We start from the raw sequence: 25189 nt of genomic DNA on the forward strand, positions 1-25189 counted from the left end.
AAAGATCTACAACCTATCCTAGCAGATGATCCATCTCTCGCTCAGGCAGTGGGCGGCAGACCCATCCTGGCTTACAGACAGCCCCCCAACCTGAAGCAAATACTCACCAGCAACCATATACCCTACAAAATATCCTACCCAGGGACCTATCCCTGCAACAAACCCCGTTGTCAGCTCTGCCCACACATCATCTCTAATGACATCATCACTGGTCCTAACCACATCAATCACACCATAAGGGGCTCATTCACCTGCATATCCACTAATGTTATATATGCCATCATGTGCCAGCAATACCCCTCTGCCATGTACATTGGCCAAACTGGACTATCACTACGCACAAGGATAAATGGACACAAATCAGACATAAAACATAATAACATCCATAAACCAGTGGGAGAACACTTTAATTCCCCACGGCATTCTGTCTCTGACCTGAAAGTTGCTGTACTTCTCCAAAAAAACTCGAAAAACAGACTTCAAAGAGAAACTGCTGAATTAGAAATTATCTGCAAACTTGACACATTCAAACTGGGTTTAAACAGAGACTTGGAATGGCTATCTCACTACAGAAGGTAAATTACTTTGCTCACCCATTCTCACCTCCTACTCAATGGTCGTCATTAGGTCTTAAGTACCGGACTCCACCTCCCCCATTGTTTTCAATGCACCTGGATACCTATAAGATACCTCTGTGTTACCTATTTTCTGTATTACTGCAGCTGAAGAAGAGAGCTAAGTCTCTCAAAAGCTTGTCTAAAAATATTAAATTTGTTAAAGTGCCACAGAACTCTCATTGTTATAATGGGAAGGTTTAGACAACCTTAATAATAGAACTCACTACCTCTGTTATAAACCATGCAAATCAATAAAGAAATTGTTGTTAAATTTACTATACTTTCCCTTAATACATACCCATTGTTTAATTAGCGTTTAGGTGCTAGTGCAACTTAAGGCAAACCCAGCAGTGACGTGCAAGGAGTTTTTCTTTTTAATTGAATGTATGGCTTGTGAAAGATGCAGCCCTAAAGACTAATGTTGCCCATTTATATATAGAACAGGTACAGTATGGGCAACATCAGCATTAGTTTCCTCATGCTGTCCTGCACTAGTTTGTGTCAACTTTGTCCTGAAGGCCTCATCACTTGAGTGGTGATGGGGTAGATCTCTCTCCACTACTAGGCAGTCATTGACCCTTGGTTGAAACAGCTGGCAATTGTGCAAATTATGGTGGTGGTTTTGTGATGTGGATATTGGTTCATTAGAGATTGTCAGGCTATTTTACATCAGGTCACTGGAGGGTCATCAACAGACTAGTGTCAGGCACTGTAATCTGTGACTAACCCCTGCAAGGAAATTCACTGTTGAAGTTGTCACACTACAGAATTGATTGAGCACTGAATAGGATGCAGTTTGAATCCCTCTGCACCTGTGGGTTCATCTGAGTTGGTAGGGGGAGTCATAGCTTAGGGAAAGCAGGCCACTGTATTGAATTAGCACATCTCCTGGTTGCCTTGTCCCTGCATCTTTTTTGGCCAGTACTAATTGCTTTCTGGGCCATACTCTTCAGCAGAGCAGGGGTTAATATGAGCAGCTTTTGCTGCCCCAGGTCAGACTTTGTTCCCTTGCTGGGGGAAGAGGGCATATTTTTGTTCTGTTGGTTGAAATGAACGAAGCCCTTCACTTTGAAAGAGGTTTCTAAACATAAGTCACATGCATTACGACACCCAGATACAGCAAAATGAGTTCAAGACAGAGAAGAAAATGCAACTTTCATTTGATTCGCTCACTTAAGTTTGACCATGAGGGCCTAATTCTTGTGCTGAATTATCGATTGGGATTGTATGGAGTGAAAATCACTGCCAGATTTGACTCCTGATGTTATTTTGGGGCTTGATCCATTGACTTCAATGGGCTTTGGTTCAGGCTGTTAGTTGGGGTTTAATATATGCCAAATTAAAGTTTTGTTTAGGTTGATTTTAATTCATATGTTTTAAAAAAAAGTATCAAAACCTGTTTCTCATCCTCGACCAAAGGGTACTAATGGAACCTTTTTGATAAGCATTCTATTTCTTTATGCTTTCACAGAAAACCAAACTCTCTTAGAATGTCAGCCATTGCTGTGCTAATTGGTCTGATATTTCTACCATTAGAATCAAACAATTAATAATATTGACAGTGTACATCGTGACAGCGGCACTGTATAAGACACACAGCTAATGTCATTTTCTCCTCTGAGGCATATACCCTTCAGGGTCCCTTATGCACATGCTTTGCTTCAAGCATGGGAGTAATGCCATTGAGGGGGGAAAATACTGAGTGCAATCGGAGAGGTTATTTTACCTCTGCATTTGGCACTGGTGCAACTGCTGCTGGAACACTGTGTCCAGTTCTTGTGCCCACAATTCAGGAAGGATGTTGATAAATTGGAGAGGGTTCAGAGAAGAGCCACGAGAATGATTAAAAGGATTAGAAAACATGCGGTATAGTGATAGGCTCAAGAAGCTCCATCTGTTTAGTTTAACAAGTGAAGATTAAGGAATGTCTTGAATACAGTCTATCAGTATCTGTATGGGGAACAAATATTTAATAATGGCCTTTTCAGTCGAGAAGAAAAGGGTACAACACAATCCAGTGGCTGGAATTTGAATCCAGACAAATTCATGCTGGAAATAAGGCATGCATTTTTACCACTGAGAGTAATTAACCATTGGAACAGCTGACCAGGGTCGTAGTGGTTCTCCATCATTGACCCTTTTTAAATCAGATTGGATGCTTTTATAAAAGATATGTTCTAAAACAGTGGTTCCCAACCCATGGGCTGGGGGCTTTCAAAGTGGCCCACCACTCCCGTCCCCCTGCATAGGGAGCTGCTGCCTAAGGACCCAGGCGGAGCACATTGCTGCAGGCCTAAAAGACCAGTGCAGGCTCTTTGCTGCAGCCTGGCTGTAGCAGGGAGCATGGCAAAGCGCTCCACCTGGGTCCCTAAATGTTGAGTTCCCTGGCCCTGCTGGAGCCAGTGGAAGGGGAGATCAGCACTCTGTTCCCCCAGCTCCAGCAGAGAGCAAAGTGCTCTGCCTGGGTCCCTAGCAGGGTTGCCAACCATCCGTAAATTTACAATCAATAAAAAAAATGTGCAATTTTACTGCTGTCCGTAAATCCGTAAATACATTAAAGTGTCTGTAAAAATAGAACCTGTCCGCGTCGCGATGCAGGAGGTCTGCCAGAGGAAAGCGCCTCTCAAAGTCTCTCGCTTCCTGTGAGCCCCAGGCAGCCCGCAGGTGGGGAGGAGTGGCAGCTCCGCTCTCCCAACCCCGCTGGTCCCCACCACCCCCACCGATTGGCTGGCACTTTGCCAGGCTGGAACGGGCACAGTGTGGCCTATTGGCAGTGAGGAAGGGTGGGGCCTTGGCGGGAGGGGGGAAGGGAGGTTAGATGGAGTGGTCAGTGCTGGCCCATGTCCAGGGCAGGCTGTGGCACAGTTAAAGGGCCAGCTTCCCTTTTTCCCCAAAAGGCCCAGCGACAAGCCGGGATCACCCCTGCTGGCGCCGGCTCCCCTATGGGAGTGCCCCGAGAGTCCGTGTCTCCCGTCCCAGTGCCCGCCCTGTGCACAGCCCCACCGGCTCCCTCTGTTCCAGCCTGGTGCTGCCTGCCCCCAGGACCCGGGCCCACATGAGCTCTCCCAGACCTGCTCACCCGCTGGCCGACCCCAGCAGCCAGCTGCTTGCCTGGCTCCCTGTGCTGCGACCACTGGCTGCTGCTGCTGCCTCCATCTGCCACTCAGCAGTGGCAGACCATCTTGGGGGTGTGAGGGGTCCATGGTCCTTAGTGCTGGCCTGGGGTGGGGGGAGCTGGGGCAAGTGAGGGGGGAATGAGCTAGAGAGAACGGGAAAGAAGCAGCTACCCAGAGCCCGGCTCCGAGTCCCACTCCCAGTCCCAGCTCAGTGCCCAGCGGGTGCAGGGAAGGACTGGGACCGGAGGGCAAACAGAGCCCCCCGCCACAGTGCAGCGGGGAGGGTAAGCTGATTGAGCCGGGCTCCGGGGTGCTGTCCAATCTGCAGATGTTGGCCTGCCGGGTGCCAGCTAGTGAGAGTCGGCTCAGGTATGCCCTGGCAGGCTGGGCGACTAAGAACAGATTTGGGTCAGGTTGGACATTGGAGTCTCCTGGGATGGCTGCTGCTGCTGCACATGGCGAGCCTGGCTGAGCACCGGCAGGGCGCAGTGACAGTCCTATGGCACCAGGTAAGATGCGCGGCGGGCCCCTGTGCTCCCCAGGGGAATGCTCCATTGCACCTGGAGAGCCCCCGATCCTGCCTGTGGCAGGATCCCTGCCGTTCCTCCCCAGAGCCTTCCCCATTGCTCCCCACTTTCCCCCAGCCTGGCATTCCTGCCTTTCCTCATCCTACTCCTCGCCCATATTTCCCCTGCTCTCCTTCCCATCCTTACAGGAGACTGCAATGTAAAGTGACATTATTGTGACATCATGATATGATTATAAAATTGTGACATTATTATATTGTTTATAGTATTTTTAGTAATGTCAGTAAAGGAAGCCAACTTCAGATCTTCATGTCAATAAAAACTAAAATGCAAGGTTGATAACCCTAGGTGCTGGGGTCCCTGCTGGAGCCAGAGAGAGGGGAGCACTGATCTCCTGTCCCCTTGGCAGTGGCTGCAGAAGAGAGCCACTGCCCAGGGACCCAGATGGAGCACACGGGGCTACAGCACGCTGCCGTTTCCCTGCTGCAGCCAGGGGGACGGGAGAGCAGCACTCCCCTCCCCTGTAGCTGGGTCCATAGGTGCTGGGGTCCCTGCTGGAGCTGGAAGGAGGGAAGATCAGCGCACCCCACCTCCAGCAGAGAACAAAGCACTCTGCCTGGGTTCCTAGGTGCTAGGGTCTCTGCTGGAGCCAGGAGGAGGGGAGCATTGATTTCCTGTCCCCCTGGCTGCAGATGGGAGCCACTGCCTAGGGACCAGGTGGAGCGCATGGGGTTACAGGACCAGTGCGTTTTCACTGCTGCAGCCAGGAGGACGGGAGATCAGTGAGGAGACAGCCACAGCCTCCTCACTGAACTCCTTCCGATTGGCTGCAGTGGGGGAGGAGGGGCTGCTGACGGAGGCTAGTGGCCCTTCAGGGTTGTAAAAATGATATCTGTGGCCCTCGAGCCAAAAAGGGTAGGAACCACTGCACTAGGAAATATTTTGGAGAAGTTCAATGGCCTGTGTTGTACAGAAGGTCAGATTAGATGATAGCAATGGTCCCTTCTGGCTTGGAATCTGTAAGCACAGGATATTGGCCACTGCTGGACTTGCTAGATAAGAGGTCTGGAAGTGCCCAGGTTCCTATTGGGAAATTCTCTGTAGTTTACTGAATAACAGCTGTAGTGGGCTATCACTGGGTTAATAAGAATTTTTAAAAATCAGACTGGTTCTGTTTTATTTTCCTCATTGCCTGTAATGCCTTTATATGAAGAGCAAGGATGGTTTATGGTTGGTGAGACTCAGAAGAGATGGGTTCAATTCCTTGCTCTGCCATAGATTTCCTGTGCATGATTAAATCATTTAATCCTTTGTGCCTCATTTCCATTAGTGAAACAGAAATAATAGTCCTTACTTTGGCTATTTAGTCTGCAAGCTCTTTGGGACAGGCACTGTCTCTTATTGTGTGTTTGTACAGTGCCTAGCACTGGGGCCCTGACCTGACCTGATGCTTCTGGGTGCTACTGCAATAAACATAAACAATAACAATTATATAATTACTGCTGGAAAACAGGTAATTTCTTATCACACTGGGGAAATATTTGATAGTATCTGCACCAAAATCTCCTTTTCCGTTTCCTTGGAGGTTTGGTTTTGTTTCTTTTCGGTTTTTAAACTTAAGTTTTTATTTAGGTTACACATTGTTATTAAACAGTTTTGTAGCTGCATTTACTGAAACCTCCACTATGTAGGCAACATAAACTGTAATTTAACTTGCAGTAATGTCAGGAATATGATGGCTGAAATAGCAGTAAAACTCTGGCCTGGGGAACAATGCAAGATATTAAGAGTTTTCTCTTGATATGTTGGAAATCCCTAAGCCCTTGTTCCTCATTAGAGATCACTACATCTCAGCAGTTAATTTGGCCTGTATACTTATTTGACCTGGGGGGGGGGGCTGTATGGAGTCTTCAAAGCGGGATTGGAGATGCTAACTAACTATAGACCCCTGGATGCCCTGTTCAAATAGTCAAACTCATTTGGGTTGGATTTGGAGTGTTACAAAACTGGAAGATAATGTGTAACATTCACCCTGTGGTATAAGGACTGTAGAAGGCCCCTGGCACAGCAGAGCCATCTACATGCAGAGGAATCTACATCCCCATGTTTGGTATATCAGCTTTGCCATCAGCTGGGGAAAGTGTTCTGATGAGTGGGTCTGTGATTCCGTGGATCCGATGGCTACGACCTCCAGAGTCGGAAGTTCAAGGCCAAGGAGTTGCCCCACACCCCTGCTCAGGAACTGCATAGTGGCTCCTATATAGTTCCAAATACAGTTCTTGTTTGTTCAGATGTGCGTGGGGAATGGGAGGCTGAATTTCACCCTGTATACACTGGGTCATTCTGTCTCCTATCAGGAGCATAATTTATAAAGCTTCTGGCTTTCCGTCTAAGCCAGAATATGGGCTACAAAACGCCTTTAATGCACAGCACTGCCCTGCTCTCTGAGTGGTGCTTAGGAACACCTCTCCATAGAGCTCTAGGGGTCACTATGCCTCAAGCAGGCACAAGGCCTCTCAGCTCCAGATGCATGGCTACTGCATCATGCTGTTTCAGGTTACACTATGCACCCAGGCAGCTTTGCTCTATGGGACAGTGCTTTGCCCTCTTTGGAGGCCTAATACAACTATGGGTGTTAGCCTCACTCAGGGGTATGCAAGGACTGAGGCTGAGGCTCGCTTGTGCTCAGGGTCCAGTAAGCACCCATGGAAATGAAACAATGAGCTCATCAGAACATGCAGCTGCTGAATGCCTCTCCTTTGTCCCCAAATGAGCGTTGCTATTTCTCATTGTCCTTAACAGTAATACTTAGCACATGTGTAGCTCTTTACATCTGCAAAGCAGCTATGAATCCTCATGATTGTAACATCATTATTATATTGATCTTGATCTTTGTGGCTCTCTTGCTAGATCGTTGTTGATTTCATACAATTCCTTGGCAGTTTTGTACCAAGGAGCAGCGCAAAAGTGACAGCCATAGTCATGGAAATCTGGTGCAGCGGGAACACGTGCCAAAAAGTGCCAGAGTAAAACATTGTTCATGGTATTCAATATAATTGCTTAAGAATGATCACTTTGCTTGGTAAAGTTCAGGAGCCTTATTTATCTACTCACTAGACAAGAAATTGTTCCAGCTCACATAATTTAAAACCGTTATTGATTCATTATCTCATTACCAACTGGTTATTAATACTGCGTTTGTATGATAGCATAGGTCAGTATGTAGTTTCATGCAAATGGACTGAAACTAAAAGCTGCTATTTTTTAAGAAATTGGTTTTTTTAATCAAAATTTCTAAAAAGTCATAAGTTCAAATAAATAGAAACCCTGTAAATAATTCAGATTCATACAATACTTGTTTGGTGTGATGTATGTCTAAATAAATCTCAGTAAATATGTATTTTATTTCCTATATGACTCGTAAATATATTTTTGATACATATATACTGCTGAAAGAATGTCTGTGCTCTCATAAAATGCAAGTGCTGACATATTCTCTTCAAATGCCTTGCCGTACCATCTTCCACACACAGTCACAGCACTGAAATTCTCATGTAACCGTACACAGTACACAAGGACAAAACACAATAGCAACATTTTCCTTTGCAGTAGACCTGAGATAGAGGAAGTCATTTTTCCTTCCACTAAAACTATATTCCTAGTTGTGAAGATGTGACTTCTTAGTATTTTTCAACTCTATTGCACCTACCTCTTTTATAGTTTGTGCTACTGGAATATTTTAGGATTTTGTATACTTTGAAAGGAAATTGTCGAATCAGAGGATGAAAGTAAAAACCAAAGTAAGTTTATACTACAGAATAAGCATTAAGTTCTGCTCTCGGTTTCGCTGGTTAAATCTGAAGTAACTCCAACAACTTTGCTGGATTACTCCAGGTTTACACTGGTGTAACTGTGAGCACTGATACTGCCTTCTACCCAAAATACTTCAGTTGACCAAAGAAACCCCCAGAAACAAATCAACCTTTTAAAAAATAAGTAATTAAAACAATGAAAATCTAAAAAATTAAAATTAAAAACTCCAACCCCCAAACTGTTGTTTTGCCCTGAAAAAGGAGAAGTGCCAGAAACTCCATGAAGACACTAGGGACTGTTGCTATTGATTTTTCGTGGAAGGCACTCAGATACGACAGTGATAGGTAGCAATATAAAACCCAAAGATAGGTAGAATGATAAGAGAATGTTGCCTGTTATCTGTATTGCAGAAAAGCTTTTTATTTAGAGATCTTTAATTCAAGTTGAATTGTGATTGTTTGTTTGTTTTGTTAGTCAGTCATGCGAAATGGTATACATTTGTTGGTTTAAAAAAAAAATCCTCTTAGTAGGGATGACTACAACATAGGAAATGTCTCCTTCATGTGTAATAGAAATAACTTGCATAGACCAGGATAGCACGTTTGTAATGAATCCGAAAATACATCAGCGATTGAAATGACTCCATCAGAACCAACCTTAACAGCTCCTTTATTTTATGCCATTATGGTCCTTATTGATTTACACAGCATGAAAATGAGGTTCACTTTTCATGTTGCAAATAGTAAGGAGTTGGTCTGTTACAAGACAGAAGGTGGTTAAACATCCATAAAACATGCCCATCCTGAGATCTGTTGTTGGCATTTACAGCTGTATGCTCATAGCATGCCTATTAGCATATACATATGAAAAGCATGCAAAGGTTGGACATTTACAACATCCTGTTGTTTGGTCAGTATAGTGCATCTGTTAGCACAACTTTTAACAAGGCTCTTTAAAAGAGCAATGGAAAACATAGGCATACGGAGGCTGTGGAACAGCTGGACAGCCATGTTAAAATAAAATGCCTGCAGAGTCTTACAAGTCTAAGATTGTGAGAGAAACAAGCAGAATAGGAATCATAAAACAATTCAGCATGCGGGGGGCCAGTGAGCTTGTACATGTAGATCAGTTGCAAGTTTACAAAGAGCCATCTGAAGGTGCGTGTAGAGCAAGAAATAGAAATACACCGTTTTCGTCCTAAATCTCTTCACGCAATCTGCTGCAGACGTTAAGAGTTTTGACAGCATTCTACATCTGAAATGCTTCCAATAGCCAGGTTTGTTGAGAGAGAGAGAGTTTTAGCCAAAGATGTCTAAGCAAGTTACAAATATTCATTAATGAATTATTCTTTAGCTCTCCATTCGCGCTTTTCATTGGTAGAGCTCAAAGCTCTTTTGCAAAGGGAAGTACACATCACTACTGATGTTTTCCAGATGTAAAAAGTGAAGCGCAGTAAGATGAAGTTACGTGCTCATGGTCACACAAAGGGTCAGTGGCAGAGCCAGGAAATAGAATCCAGGGCACAGAGCCTCAGCTGGTGTAAATTTGTCATAGCTCCATTGCCCTATGTACCATACCATACTTTCATTAATTTAATCAGTACTGTGTTTGATTATTATTTTGAATACCCTCCTTTCCTGAAATGGCTATATCCTGAGCAGGGGGATGTTTGCATCAGTTGAAAGGAGAAAATACTGATGTCTCTCCCTTTTGAATTTAAATGCAATTGATATTTAGCATCTTGAGTTATTTATTATCCAGTGGCATGATTGACTAGTATGCAAAAATCCATAAATGGGTAGAGAATGAGAGAAAAAAAGATTACTAAAATACTTGCCACTTATATTTATATACAATATCACATTATATTTCATAGCATTGAGCAAATGTCAACTAATTAATCCATACAACATTCTACTGATAAGCACTGTTATTTCCCCGTTTACAGATGGGAACCTGAGTCATGGCTCAATTTACAACTAAAAGATTATTTTTTTTCCTAACTTCCAACCTGGCAAACACAATCTGGGATCTGAGACGCTGGGTCCTTTTCTTCCCACATATCATCACCGATATTACAATTTCTGTAGGCCTAATTAGGCCCTCAATTATCCTTGTGCATTGTCTCCAATGAGGCTGCCAGGGTGTAATTGATTGGAAATTAGTAAACCTATCGGTGAAACATAAGAAGGAATAGTCTTGTTCAATCTTTCTTTTTTGTGTTGGCTATGTGGGGTTTATAGGAGTACAAACTAGTTTTTTGGTATGGAAGTCAGCAGATGGGACTCTGCATACATACCGGGAGAGGATCTGCTTAGGTAGATTAATGGCATTTTTTTGTCAGTCACTTTTCAGGGCATAGCCACACCTTAAGCTGCATGCAGAATTATGCAACTTGTGAATATGGCAAAAATATGTAAATTCAACTATAATTCATTGGTTTAGGAGGGCATTCAGGAGAAGGGAAAGAATGGAAAAATGATAAATATTCTGCTTAAACAATAGGGACTGGCCCACTCAAATAGGGGAGGTTGGCATGCATGAAAAAGGAGGATGTAGATTCTTGGGTTAGGCATGTAGTAGTTGATCCAAAGCCTATCAAAGTCAGTGAGTCAGTGTCTTCCCATTGATTTGAATGATATTTGGATCAGGCCCCTCATTTATAGATGAACTTGACAGTGTTTAAATTAGATTTGATAAAGGAAAGGATTTCCGGGAGGGTCTTCTATAAATGCTACAGCAATCTACAACTACTTGTAAAATACACTCCATTTTACACCAATGAGAGTGCAGAGTTTGGGGCTATTACTATCGAGTACTATGGTATGCTTAAAGTAGGAGTGAAAGGAAAACAGATGGGAAAGAATGGACTTTTTCTCTGTGACACAGACCAAATGAATTCTGGGGATAACTGTATTGAAGTCAAAATAGTTATGTGAAAGATGAGCCTATCCCTGTATCTTTACTGGTAGTAATAAAATAGGTGATTACATCACTGCTCTTTTTTAAAGGAATACAGATTGCTGAATGATCTACTTTACCTGCCTATTTGAGAGCATAAAAAAGTACTCACTGAATAAAAAGAGGTAAAGTTCTTTCTTTCTTTCTTTCTTTCTAGAAATACAGTTAATTGTTTATCAACAGATGTTCTTTGTATGTAATGTATAATAATGATTTGACAGTGGAAAGATATATTAGGTTTGATTGGCTTTTATATATGATAATGAGTTGCTTCAAAGACAAACTGTTAACTATTCATCGGTATGGAACAAAGGCCAGTGTAATATGATTATCTGATTATATTACCCATAAAAAGTTGTGATTAAATCAACACCATACAGTGGTTACTGCAAATAAATGTATTGCCAGAATTGTTTACTAATAAATAATTGTTGAAACCCACGTGTTCAGATGTTCTTTTGGAATAAGAACCCCAGAGTTGAGAAGCTTACTAACTAAGGCCTTGTTTTAGGCAGACCTACCTATGTTGCTCAGGGAGATGTAGCTTGAGAAATATTTGAGAAATACCCATGTATTTGAATAATACACAACATATTGCTGTCTCATAATCTAAAAATCAGCAAGCCCTTAGAAGGCTAAGAGAGGAACCCTAAATCATTTCCCTGCAATCAGTTAATATGTGGTAAACCCTGGGACTACTAGTTTTATGCTTTGCATTAACATGATAGAATAATCTGGAGTAACTAGACAAATTGTTTGAATTCACATAATGGCTAAATAGATTTCTTATACGTTTTTTTTTGCTTCATATTTCATTTCTAAGAGAATAAATACCTATAAAATGAATCATAGAAAAGCCTATTATTAATGGCAAAATAATCAGGCAGTTCACCTTTTGTTATCTAGTAAATTGATATGCTACGAAATACATTCTTTTTGGTGGAACAGGATTTATAATACCAGATCAGACCATTTGTTCAGCAAATCTGGTATCCTGCCTGTGACTGGAGCCAGTGCATCAGAGAAAAGCAAGCCTCTTCACCCTCTCCCTCAGAAAACTCCATAGTTCAACTAGCGAATTGTACAATGCTATACAAGGAGGGAGAAGGTTCCTTTCTGACCTCCGTGATAATCATGTTATATCCTGATGCATGAGATTAGCTTCCATTTATGCATTATTGCGAATGCTGAGCCTGATCTTTCAGTCCTCAGGCAATTCTCTCAGTGGTATCAATAGCAGTTTTGTCTGAGAAAGCTCTGTAGGATTTGGGCCTATTATTTTTATAATGGAAAGTTATGCATCCCTTTTAAAATCCAGATATGGAATTGGTTGTGTTCTGGGCATGTTTGTATCTACTTACATACCATTTGCTATAATGCATTATATCTTCTTTGGGAGTTTACTGAATCCATGTATTGTCTAACTATTTCAGTGACAAGCATGCTTTTATTTACCAATACAAAGGGACTCTGTTTTTACAGTAACACCAGACAAAATCATTACTAGTGGAAGGCAGATGTAAAACGAGTCAGCTACCTTATTTCAATTTTTTGCCAAGTTTTAAAGTATTGCACTCTTGTGATTACATACAGACACCTACCCTCCCAACCTTTTGCTTGGTGGTAGGCACTCTTATTCACAGATGCTTGGGCTAGGAATTTTGCCCATTGTGATTTAAGACATCTGCAATGAGTTGCTATAGGCCCTGATCCAACAAAGCATTTACACACATGCTTAAGTTTGAAATCAATAGGACTACTAACATGCTTAAACTTAACCATATACTTAAGTGCTTTGCTGAATCAGGGTCTTAATTACATAGCCCATCCTCTCACTGTCAAGCTGCAGCTTGGGAAAGGCGAAGGTCCTCAGAGGTGTGACCAGACCCTCAGTCTTTGACAGTTGGATCCCAAAGGCCTGATCCAAAGGCCATTGCAGTCAGTGAGACTCTTTCCATTGACTTCAGTGGGCATTGGATTAATCCCTAAACACTCTAGTTACTTGGCTTTGGCCATGTGTTCGTTCGTTCTTTCTGGTTAGTCACTCTGTCTGAGGGCACCAGTGTCTCATTAAGGTTAAGATTTTGTCACTATTTTTAGTAAAAGTCCCGGACAGGTCACGGGCAATAAACAGAAATTCACGGAGGCCCGTGACCTGTCTGTGACTTTTACTAAAAATAGTGACAAAATCTTAACCTTAATGAGACACTGGTGCCCTCAGACAGAGTGGAATCTGTGACCTCCATGGCATAATCTTATCCTTACTCATTATGCCCTGGCCAGGTGATCTTCCTCTGTCCATACAATATGCTCAAACCACCTCAGTCTTGCTGACCAAATCTTCTTGGTCTCTTATGCTATTTTTGCCTCTTCTTTAATCTCCCGGTGAATGAAATCATCCATGTCCTGTCACTGCTCTCAGGTACAGCTGCACTCATTACAAATCACATTCCCTGGTGGCCCAGGTTTCTGCTCCATATAGCAAAGCTGGCCTTACGCATTCTTGTGCATCACATTCAGGGCTCAATTCATCCTTGTGCTCCTAAGTCTGAATCTGGTCTCCTCACCCACTATCTTACTTGCCCAATTTCCTTCCTGCCAACTTTGGCTTCCCTTACTCTTTTGAAGATAATAATTTAGAGGAAATCCGAGGAAGGATCACAAAGAGGATAAAAGAATAGGAGGGAATTGCCTGTGAACAGGAATGAAGGGAGATTAGTAGGTATAGTTTAGAGAAACAATGAGGAAGTACACAAGAAAAGGAGGAAAATATTATTTAAGGTGGCTTAAAGGTGAAATAATAGGAGTAATGTTATGAAACACCATTAAGAGAAGCTGTTCAAAAGCCGATTTTTCAAAACATAGGTCCCAAAATCTGTATTTAGGTGTTTAAATAAAAGTCTGAAGTTTAGAGGTAGATAGGAATTGCCAGACTGGAATCAGACCCAAGATCCAGCTAGTCCAGCATTCTGTCTCTGACAGAATACTAATACTAGATGTTTCAGAGAATGGCGTAAGAACTCTGCAGTAGGCAGATGAGATATTTCTGCCCCTACATAGATCTCTTCCTGCTCTCTAATAGAGATTGCTTTAAGCCCTGAAGCATGAGGTCTAATATCCCTTCCAAAATATTTCTTGTCATTAATTAATTAATTATAGCAACACTGTATCCATATCAATATCCAATTACTTTTTGACTTTTGTCAAGTTCTTGTGACAGAAAGTCACTGAGGCCAATGGTTCCATAGTTTATCACGTGTTCTGTGAAAAAGTGTTTCCATGTATTGATTTTGAATTTCTCACCCTTTAATACAATTTACTGTCCCCTTGTTCTTTTGTTAAAGAGATAGGGAGAAAATGAGTTCCCCATCCACCTTTTCTGCGCCATCCATTATTTTATAAACTTTTTATCGTATCTCCTTTCTAAGGTAAATAATCCCTGTCTTTTCCATCTCTCTTCATATGAGAATTTCCCATGCCCTTGATCAGTGACTTTAATTGGAGCTGTAAATGTTCAGCACCTCTGAAAATGAGGCTGCTTTTATTTAGATCCTTAAAAATGAAGTTAAATGGGAAGATTTCAAAAGCCTCAATGGCAGTCGGGCACCTAACTCCTGTTGAAAGTTAATGGAATTTAGGCACCTAACTGGCATTTGAACCTTTGAAAATCTCCCCCCAAGTGCCTGACTTTAAGCACCCAGGATTGACCATTTGGACTTCCATGTGTACGGTACAATCCTGCACTCTTACTCGGTTTGGATTGAAGGCCACAGGAGACCCTTCTAACCCCTCTATCGTATTACATTCTGCAAGTAGACAGTGTCGAGTGACAATGGTGAAGAAGTGTGGAATGAGTTGCTTCCTTTTAACTCTAAACAAGAAACTTTATTAGACTGATAAAACAGTAATATCCCTAACTCTTCTCTTTCTCTCTTTGCTTCGCTCCAGAGCTTCTGCCTAGAGCCTTGCACAGTCTGCGTCTGTTTGGCTTTCTGATACTTAATATTTGATATTTAAAGAAACTATAAACAGATAGTCACAGAAAAGGCATCTACCTTCTTTGTAACCATCACTTTTTTTAGGCTTATCTTCACTTAGCTGACACTTTGTATCATTCTTCTGTTCACCTAGCTTCTCCAAACATTCCTCTCTCACTTCTATATCATCTGCAGATGCTCACTTGTACAGCTTTTCTACTGCTGCCTTCCTGTTTATAATACGTTATATTTATAAGGAGAGCTTAGCTGTTAACTTTGGTGGAGTCCCACTTCTGCTCCTCGTATTGCTGTCAATCCACTACTGGGTACTTAATTTCCACTTCTGACACTGAAGTGCTCATCTCTTAACCTTTTTTATCTTTCAACAGAAATTTGTTTCTGTGCTCAGGCAAATTGATTATTCAGTGCATGTCTATTTTTCTTCCTTTCTATTGCAATATACTCACGGACCTGCCAGTGAGATTCTACAGCTGGGCCAGGTGTAAGGCCAGCATGGGTGATATTATGCTGCTCACATACCAGTAGGGGGTGCTACATCACTTAGTATTGAGCAATGTCCTAACTGGCTGGGTGTTCTGATTTATCTATTCTCAGCACTCAATAGGCCTCAATCCATATTAGGCTTTCCCCGCCAGTAGCGCAGTTTAATGAGATTCTTGTGTGTATTTGTTTGCTGCAATCGCCTTATTAATTTCATTGCTTTTTCAGATACTGGCTAAAACAACAAAATTCAGTAGGATTTCCTGTCACTTGTGTGGATTAAAGAAGTTTTATATTGTTAGTTCTGTTATTTTAAAACTTTTTTTCACTTTTTTTAAAACCAGGTCTCTCCTACCTTTAACTAATATTATTCGCTTTCATTTTATTGGTTTATAAGACCTTACTATTTTGCTTTGCCTTGCCATCTGAGATGTATATCTTGAAGCCTATTCCCTGTGTACATGTTAAATTTTTCCTTCTCATCTTATAGCAAAATAAGCTTCCAATGAACTTAACAAAGTTATGACAGGAATTAACTTGCCCCAGAATGTTTAAATTCTAACCTCATCCTTACTGTTTTGAGAGTGCTCTCTGTTGGTTGGTATGTAAATAGCTAGCTAACAGATAAGGTGCTGGCAGATGGCACTCAAGAATATATAGCGTAGTTCCTGGGTTTTGTGAAACCAATAAACCTCTTGTATTCACTGCAAATTGGTTTTTTCTCGTCCTCTTACCATTTAAAGTTGCCATTCTTCTGATCAGAGACACATATTCATATACTTGCAATCTTCTGTAAGCCTAGAAGCAGGAGATTTATTGACCTTTGGCATTCATGTCATCACACATGATGCTGTGTGTCAATACTATGTTGCTTTATATATGTGACATCATGTGATAGAACATTAGTGCTATGAAAGTGGAGCAAAATGCTAAAAACAGCCTGGCAGCTGGTTTAACTGTTTTCCACAATTTTCAGCCATCCTTAAAGAGGGAATTATACTTGACTGGAGAGGAGATCTGAACCCTTCCAGAGGAAAATAACCCAGGTGTTACCCGCCCACAGTGGTAGAGTTGATGCAACACATTCATGATGATAAAGTATAGTGTGTGTTGAATAAATGTATTCCATTGTTTGATCACAAGTAGTTGTCTAATATTCATTTTTCCTCTTGTCTCTGAGCCAATCATTAGATCATTGACCTGTGACTGCCACTTTTTATGTCAATCACACACTGGCCATACAAGGGTTGAACACTCCAAAACAGATAGGTGCTTTGCATGATTCTTTTTTTTTTTTTTTTTTTTTAATAATGAATAGCCAGTTCTGGATATCTTTTGTAATCAGTATCTATCCAAGTCCTGTTGAACTTGGTCTTAGTAAAACACTCCACAGCACATGGTTACCTTATCCATGACTGAATTTTCTGGTTGGGTTCTCCTGTCATCCAATTCATCAACACAGGCTGCTGCCAAATGTGGTAAATGTGGTTTTCTGGTGGTATATTTGAAACAGTATCAGTTGTGACAGAGACCAGTGGAGGACGGGATGTCCAAAGTTTAGCCTCATGACATGTCCTTAACTTGTGAACATGTGTCTTTTCTTTATCCTGGCTTGCAGAAAAGTGTGAACTTAGAAGGGAATGACAGCTTTGATTCCAGATCCCTTGGCTTTTTTCCTGCTGGTGTCATAACCTTTATTAGGTCTAAAAGTACGTTTTTGTGTTTTTATATGCCCAAAGTCTAACCAAAAAAAGGTTTGCAGGGGCAGTTGGTTAAATCTGCACAAGGTCAGTCAGGATGTCTAATAATTGTCCTAACACTTTACCTGTTATGGAACAATAATGAGAGTTTTTTTCATTATTTTCGGGTGAGTGAACCTGGCAGATGCTGACAGCCAGCAGATGTGTAAAGTTCGAGGTGATTTGTAAGGGACCAGCTCATCTGACGCACAGTAATTGCATTGTGGGACATTGTCACTCAGAGTCTTGTCCTGTTCTGTCAGAATGAGGTAAAGGTCAGTTCAAAGAATTGGTGTAGTATAAGGGACAGCTCTCAATTGAAATTAAAAAACTGATTTTCATACATCCTGTATTCACGAAACAAACAAAGTCAGGAGTGTGCTCCTGATTTAAGATTTTGAGATTAGTTGGGTGAAACTGCAATGAATTTTTGTAGTTTTAAGCAGATTTAAAAATTCTTTCTATTGTAAGTGTTAAAGGAAAGTATGTCACGCAACCCCCCCCCCCCACCACCACTTGTTGGTCTTTAGTTTTTTACTAACCTATCCATTTTTAGTTTCTTTTGTGACTCAATACTTTATTTTTACCAAGTTGATGACATTAAAATCAACTCTTCCTCCTGTCTATTGTTTTCCATGTAAGTATAAACAATATTTGCAAACTTAGGTATGCAGCCTAGATCTGTGCAAATGCTTTCATTTCCAGATTGCTTTGAAAGGCTCTTGATTAATGTTTTTGCATCAGAAATAGATTATATAAATTTGCTGTCTTTGATGTTCCAAGAGGTAAGAACTCACTTTTTCCCTGTTAAAATTTCACTCTGAACTCGCAAGCCAAGTTTGAGTTCTGTGGGTTCCTTCAGAAAGTTAATTGGAAGCAGAAGTGGGACTAGAGGCCAGATTGGAAAATGTAATGTGATTTGGTTTCTGTGACAAGAGAACCACTCACACTCAAAAATCACAAATGAAAAGCAGGTTTAGAATGTCCATGGATACCTGGCAAGTGAAAAAATCTTCACAAAACTGTTCCTCCTACTATCTCCAGTACTCTCACTGATGTGCTAGCACTAGAGATCCCAGGTAATTTGTCCTATAGCAGATTCTAACAACTTTTGACCATTGATAGCTGAACCAATTTAAGGGCACAACATTTCTCATGTCTCTTTGCCAATTCAGTGACAATGGCTTCAGATATAGTAATATTGACTTGCTTTGCATGGCATCTTGTGTTCAACAAAAGCAAATGTTCAAGCCCTGTTTTGTAACACTTCCAGGGTGAAATCCTGGTCCCGTTGAAGCCAATGGGAGTTTTGATTTCAGAGGACCAGGATTTCACCCCACGTGTGGAATGACTGTACAGTCAAGTTCTTTGACAATTACAAAGTTCATAGCTGTGTAAGGGTAATAGGTAGTGGCACAATAGTCTGTCAGAGAACAATGACTTGTAGGTTCAATACACATGCACTAAGATGAACATTGAAATATCCCTCCTAATATGTTTGAAAACATGCACGGTTAGCTCCTACCATGACTGAACAAGTGCATAATGCCTGGAGTTTGATCAAGGCCAGAGTGCTCAGCACTAGGGACAGGTCAAAAATTTTCCAACAGAACTGTTCTTCAATGGAAAATTGGGGTTTTGACAAAACAAAATCTTTTGTAAGATGTCTGCTTCCTAGGGAAGACATCAGCTTTTCACTGAAAAACCAAATACCCCCAAACTGCAAAATTCTTGATTTTTCAGCTGAAAACCAAACCTTCAATTCAATTTCCATATAGCCTGGCCAGGGAAGCCCAGCCTGTAGAGGAGAATGTGAACATGAGGCACCCAAACAACTCTTATGAGATGCCGTGACAGCATTTCCGAATCCAGGTGTCTGGTGTTTGATTTTTCACCAAACATTTTTGGAGAACTAATTTTTTTCTTAGAAATTTTCCACAGGAAAAAAAAAAACTTTTTTTCTGACCAGCTCTACTCAGTACTTTGGATGCAGAGCTGAGCCCATAGTAAGCAGCTACTTACTTCTGTTGACATAAATGCTAAGATTCATTGGCCCGACCTCAGTTGTTATTTACCATGAAAGACAATAAATATTGATGGGCATCAAAATATGAGGTTGATATAAGTGTTGTTAGACACTTCTGAATTTCTCCACTATGGTTGTGAGTTTCAGAAGTGTAACTGTTTTTCCTTCTAAACAGGAGAAGAGTTAGAAAGTCCAGACAAAAGCTATTATTTACCTGCAGTGAACTGAATAATAATTTTTGCTGCATACATCATACTCTATCAAGATGCAGTCATTTGCATACAATTTGATTGTTTAACATTGTTCTAGAACTCATTTTTATTGACCTTTGAGGAAATAAACAGTAGATTTTGTATTCATTACATGTTTGTTTCAACCACTCATGAGCCATGATTTTTTTCCAAGGACGTGACAATACAATGTATATTTAGATTAAATTGTTTTAACTGTAAAACACTCCCTAAAGTTTTGTTGTGTATATAAAATACATTGTTTTGTTTTTAAACTGCACCTGAAATCATGTTTGGAATAACAGATGTGAAATACTGTCATCTAACTGTCACACCAATTGTTCATTGTTCTGAGAAGGTCACATCATAATTCATTAACAATAATTATTCCCTGGGTACACCCTGCACTTCTTCACTCAATTGCTTCATTAACTTGTGAGTGAATCTCACATTCACTGCTCTAATCAATGAAGATATATTTATAATGTACAAGTGAATGCTATTAGTTACAATATATTAACTGCCTAATTTAAAATAGAAAAGCTATCTTTATGAAGGGCAATTAACCACTAAGTGTAATTGATAATTCACATACCTATGATTAGGAAAGACAAATAATAAGAAAGAAACGAATCACCTGTGTTATTGAAGAAGACATTTCCAGAGAGTCTAAATGCATAGAGGGGGTGCCCTACATTAGGATCAGATTTCTAAGAATTCTTTCTGATTGGAAAATTTTTCACCAAATATATTTGCTCTAACTAGTTTTGCTGTTTACACCATGCTACTATGAACTTCACTGGGGAAAGAATCCACACATTTTGTCGTCTTGAGAGGAGAAGCAGAGCAGGATGATCCCTTTCCTTACCAAAAAACCTATTGTTTCTTCTTACAACATTTTAATATGGATTTATAAAATCAGTCCTAAATTATCAAATGTTGGTGTTTAAGGTTAGGTACCTAATTCCGTATTAACTTCAGTCCTTTAGGCAAAGACTTTTTAAAGCAGCTAGTGATTTGGTGTGCCTCCATTTTTGAGTGCTCAAATTGAGACACTGGGGCCTAATTTTCAGAAAGTGCTGAGTGCTCATCCTTTGAGAATAGCCCAGTTTGTGGCATCTCAAGTTTGGCAATGAAAATTTGAGGTACCCATAATCACTAAGTTGCTTTTGGAAAATCTTGACCTTTTACGTCATGTCACAGGATAGAGTAATGAAATAATTGTCAGTGTGACTGTAATTAAGCCTAATAACAATAACATGTTTTGATATTGCACCTTTCATCTGTAGATCTCAAAGTGATAGACATCATCCCTGTTTTACCTATGGGAAGCTTTTCATATGATCATACAGCAGACCTATGAGAAGTCAGGAACAGAACCTTTGTTTCTTGTTTCTCAGTGCAACACTCTATCCACTAGACCACACTATTTCCCTTTCCTCTAACGAGCTACAAGTGCTCTACAAACATTGATTAAACCAGTCAATATTGCTATGAGATAATCAAGCATGATCATTTATCTCCATTTCTTGGATGGGTATATTGAAGCACAGGGAGGTTAAGATCAACATTTTCAAGTTTGGGTGCCTAAAATTAGGCACCTAAATTCATATAAAAGTACCTAACTAACAGGCCCCTTGTTTTCGGAGTTGGTCAGCGCCCAGGCTCCCAATGAAATCAACAAACAACAGCACAGATGTTTTGTTTGGGGAAGAGATCAAATTGTGAATGCTACCGCACTCATGCATTGCTCTTGCAACATGCAGAACTGGCCTGGCAGTTACCTTGTGATTTTACAAGTGCAATATATTAAATTGTTTTATTATGTAACAAGGTAACTCCCCAGCACTATAATTCAATAGCCATAATACTGTTGATCATTGGAACAGAAGTTCAGTAAGTGGAAAGATGCAAATCTGAGTTAAAATGCTACTACATGAGGATACCATGCTAACCTTTGTAATTATGGCAATGTAACGCCCTCAGTTAATTAGTGCAACTCTGTGGACCAAAGGCTGAAAGCTACAGAACTAAATTTACCTCTTCTGCCACATAGAGGGAAGGTGCATTTGAAAGGGTGATTCATCCCCTTGGGGAGGGCAAGCATTGCTTGCAGTTCTGTTTTATGGCTGGGACTCTGCTAGTGTAGGTTGCCTCTGTAATGAGTTGAATCAATATGATTCTAGGCTAGGGTGCCCTGGCCAGACGCTTCCCACTTCCCAAAGCTGACCACTTTCTGGACTGGGTCAGTAGGCTCTAGGCATCATGTGCTGTTTGTACTCCCTTCTGCATGGGCTGTCCATCACAGAGGGCCCACAGCTTGAGGGTAGCTCAGTTGAAGCTGAAAGTAGACCACAGTTTTAAGTGCTAGATAGTACCCTACATCTACAGGTGCAATAGGAAAATCATGTCCTGTGATCCACGGTCATGCGTGGCCTAGGACAGTATGTTTACAACTGCAATACAGTTGCAAAGTGTTACTGACTAAGTGCAGTAACTGAGGGGGGTAATGTCCATAAAGAGGGGAGCTACTCCACTCTGTCACCTGGTCTTTTAATTTGTTTTATGGTTCTGAGTTTGATTCCGAGCTCCTTGTTGCAGAGGCCTTGTCTTCTGATGTAATCGTAAAGGCTGTTACTCTGGTTGCAAAGGAAATAATAATAATCCTAAATCTTTACCCTGTGCTTAATATTTATTCCTCCCTTTCCTTCCCACCCTAGTTATCTATGGGCACTGAGGTGGTAAATTGTTCACTCTCGACACCTTACCCTGTCTGATTAGCATCTCTGCTCATTTTACACAACAGGATCAAAGCGTCTGGTTTGAAGTTGCGGTTCTGTACCAACGAAACTGAGACCACTCGAGACAAGTTTGTGGAGAAGCTCCAGCACTTGGGGTTCAACATTTTGGTGAATGAAGTCACTGCCCCCGCACCAGCAGCCTGTCGCATTCTGAAGGAGCGAAATCTGAGGCCACACCTTCTCATACGTGACGGTGGGACAACACTTTCAGTAGACTTGAGGCTAATACAGATTAGCAGCTCAGCATGCAGTGGATTGACAGCCAGTTTGGGTCAGGAGAGATGTCACTTTTAATGAGAAAATTGTGAGGAGAAGAACGTCTGGTTGATGTTTTCCTGTCAGGAAAACCTCTTTAATTCCATTTTCTACAGTAATGTAGCTGTACTAAGTGTCAGTGATGGGACCAGATTCAGTTCTCATTTACCATGATGCCACCCAGTAGATATGTAAGCAGATGGAATGACTTCGTCTCAGCAGAAAAACACAGCAACCAAGGCCTTTCCTTTCAGGATCAGTGTTTATAACAAGCAATAAAAATGAGGGAACACAGGCAAATACAATGAACAAAAACCTCACCGTCCTGAGACCCTGGGTTTGGAGCCTAATCTTGCCAGTGGCATTCTCCCCCTTCTCTTCTCCCAAGCAGCCTTTATCTGAGCAAAGGGAAAGGGAGGCTGAGCTGCATGAATCCCTTATTCATCAGGGATCAGGCACTGTGGTGGTGTCCTTGCACACTGTCACAGGTCCATGAAATGGTACATAGATCTGCTGGAAGATGGTGAAATTGCACACAGAATGAATCTCAGCAGCCCCATTGAGCTGGGAACTTTCCGGGGCCCTTACTGTGAAAGCTGAATTCCACCCTTGTAGCATATTATGGGCCAAATCCTTCCCTGGAATAGAAACTTCTCCCATTGAATTCAATGGAAGATGCACCTGTGTGCCTGGGCTATCCAGACCTTGAGTAGAGGTGCCCACAGGTAAGATGGCACTGTGTGCTCATTTACTCTCCCCCGGAGTAGCTATGCAGGCAGTAGAGTGAGGAATGTTGAAGCCTAGCCTCTGACTCCCCAGAATGCTACCAGTGCTGCTGACCATACATAGTGCAGTGCCATAATTTGCTCCTAATATAGGCCAACAGAAGTTTACTACACAGCACCTCCTGAGGCTACTCCTGGGATGGGGCAATAAATGCACCGCCTTGCTCAGGGATGTGTCAGAAGACACAATGATTGTGCAAAACAGCTGCATAATCAGGCACTCTGTCCCTTCTTGGCTGTCCCTCATGAGCTCATGTTGCTCTGAAGCAAAATTTAGGATTTCATAAAAGAGAGATCAGTTTATCAAGACTGCAAAAGTTAGCTCTTTCCAGGGAGAGTGGGGAATAAAATCCCAGAGCCTTGTAAAATTCAAATACAAGAGATTATGGGTTTTGCCCACTCTTCATTATTATTATTATTATTATTTTGTTAGCCATGACAGGAATGAATGAATGATGTGATTTATTAAAATAATATGCTCAATTTCTGTGGGTATCCATATCGATAAACTGACAGTGGTTAAGAGAGAACAGATTATTCTGTGTGTGAAAATCAGTATGGCATCAGATAGGATCTTTTTTGGTTATCAAGAGAGACTGGCCAGAAGCTGGAATCTGTGGAGGGTCTTCTGGAGGGAAATGGAAGGAGCAGAATTTTACTGCACTTCCCAAGCAGCAGGAAAGCAGCATGATTGAGGAAAACTCCTTTATCAAAACACCCATCTCTGGATCCCCTGTCCTGTGTGCTCTAATCATGCCCTCATGCTGCCTTCCCTTAGAAGAAGGACAATCGGTTCCATGTTCTCATGGTCTCTGAAAAGGACAGTCTCAGGACTTGGTATGGGAGATCTAGCTTTGATTTCCAACCTCGTACCCTAGACTGTGGAGAAGAAGGTGTGTGATGGGACGAAGAACATCTCATTACATTCAATAGCAACCTTCTAGCCAATTAAGGAGATTCATAAACAGGTTCCTAGGGAAACTGAACCTCTCTAATCCTTCTCAGCAAGGTATAGGGCTTGATTCAAAGCCTAGTGAAGTCAATGAGTGTATTTTCATTGATGTCATAGGCTTTGGATAGGGTCCAGAATCCTTAAGACATATAGGTAATATTTAAGGAAGGGAAGACATGGAAGGATCCTCTGGGAAATTACAGGATGCAATGGAAACCCCAAGAAAGGGAAAAGGACATCAGCAAAGCTGATAGAGCCATTTATCTGGACATTGGTCCCATTTGGAAGGTGTCATTTTTGGGAATGCAGAGATGGGCTATGTTTTGTTTTGCTATCAATCCGACCTCCTTTCCAAAATGTAACTAAAACACTGATCTTCGGCTCTGGGTCTGAGTCATTCTAAACAACTGGTGTGTGCCTTTCATCTCCGATACAAGCATCCCTTTCTCAAAACCCCCCCAAATGCCTGTATATTGTTACATTTTGGGGATCTCCTGTACTTCAGTTCTAGAAAGAAATACATCATTGGAGCCCAGAAACTGAGACCTTGCAGATGGGAATCCACTGTTGAGGTGCAGGAAGGCCATTTTTTTTGCCTTCAGCCCCTTGATAATATTGCTGTTTTCTCTTTGTTCCCTTATTGTATCATAGTCAAGAAATACAATATGATATTTTGCTATCCTTCTCCCCCTGTGTTTTGGAGCCATTGTGGTTCATTTTGCTCCCCTTCCCATGCTGCATTGTGGAGGGAAGGTGCATGTGGTCCAGAATCCACTGCTAGTGGAAACCAAAAAGGGACTGGCATGTATATATTAACCTGACATTTGTAGTTTTGCCTGTCAGGCAATGAATGGGCGGGGAGAAACAAAACTAGAAGAAAACCAGCAAT

General features: G+C 41.4%; 1 protein-coding gene across 4 annotated transcripts in view; it reads left to right on the forward strand.

Annotated features, from left to right (window-relative positions):
* LHPP (phospholysine phosphohistidine inorganic pyrophosphate phosphatase) overlaps positions 1-25189 on the forward strand; it is a 160920-nt gene that overhangs the window by 3859 nt on the left and 131872 nt on the right. For all 4 annotated transcript variants that reach the window (XM_067533444.1, XM_067533445.1, XM_067533448.1 and 1 more), the window contains exon 2: positions 22314-22501. In XM_067533444.1, coding sequence (XP_067389545.1) covers positions 22314-22501 — 188 coding nt within the window. The remainder of the gene's footprint in view (positions 1-22313; positions 22502-25189) is intronic.

The sequence above is a fragment of the Emydura macquarii genome, unplaced genomic scaffold (assembly GCF_026122565.2).
Source record: "Emydura macquarii macquarii isolate MOO-44397 ecotype Brisbane River unplaced genomic scaffold, CSIRO-AGI_Emac_v2 contig_3343, whole genome shotgun sequence".
Classification (NCBI taxonomy): Eukaryota; Metazoa; Chordata; order Testudines; family Chelidae; genus Emydura; species Emydura macquarii.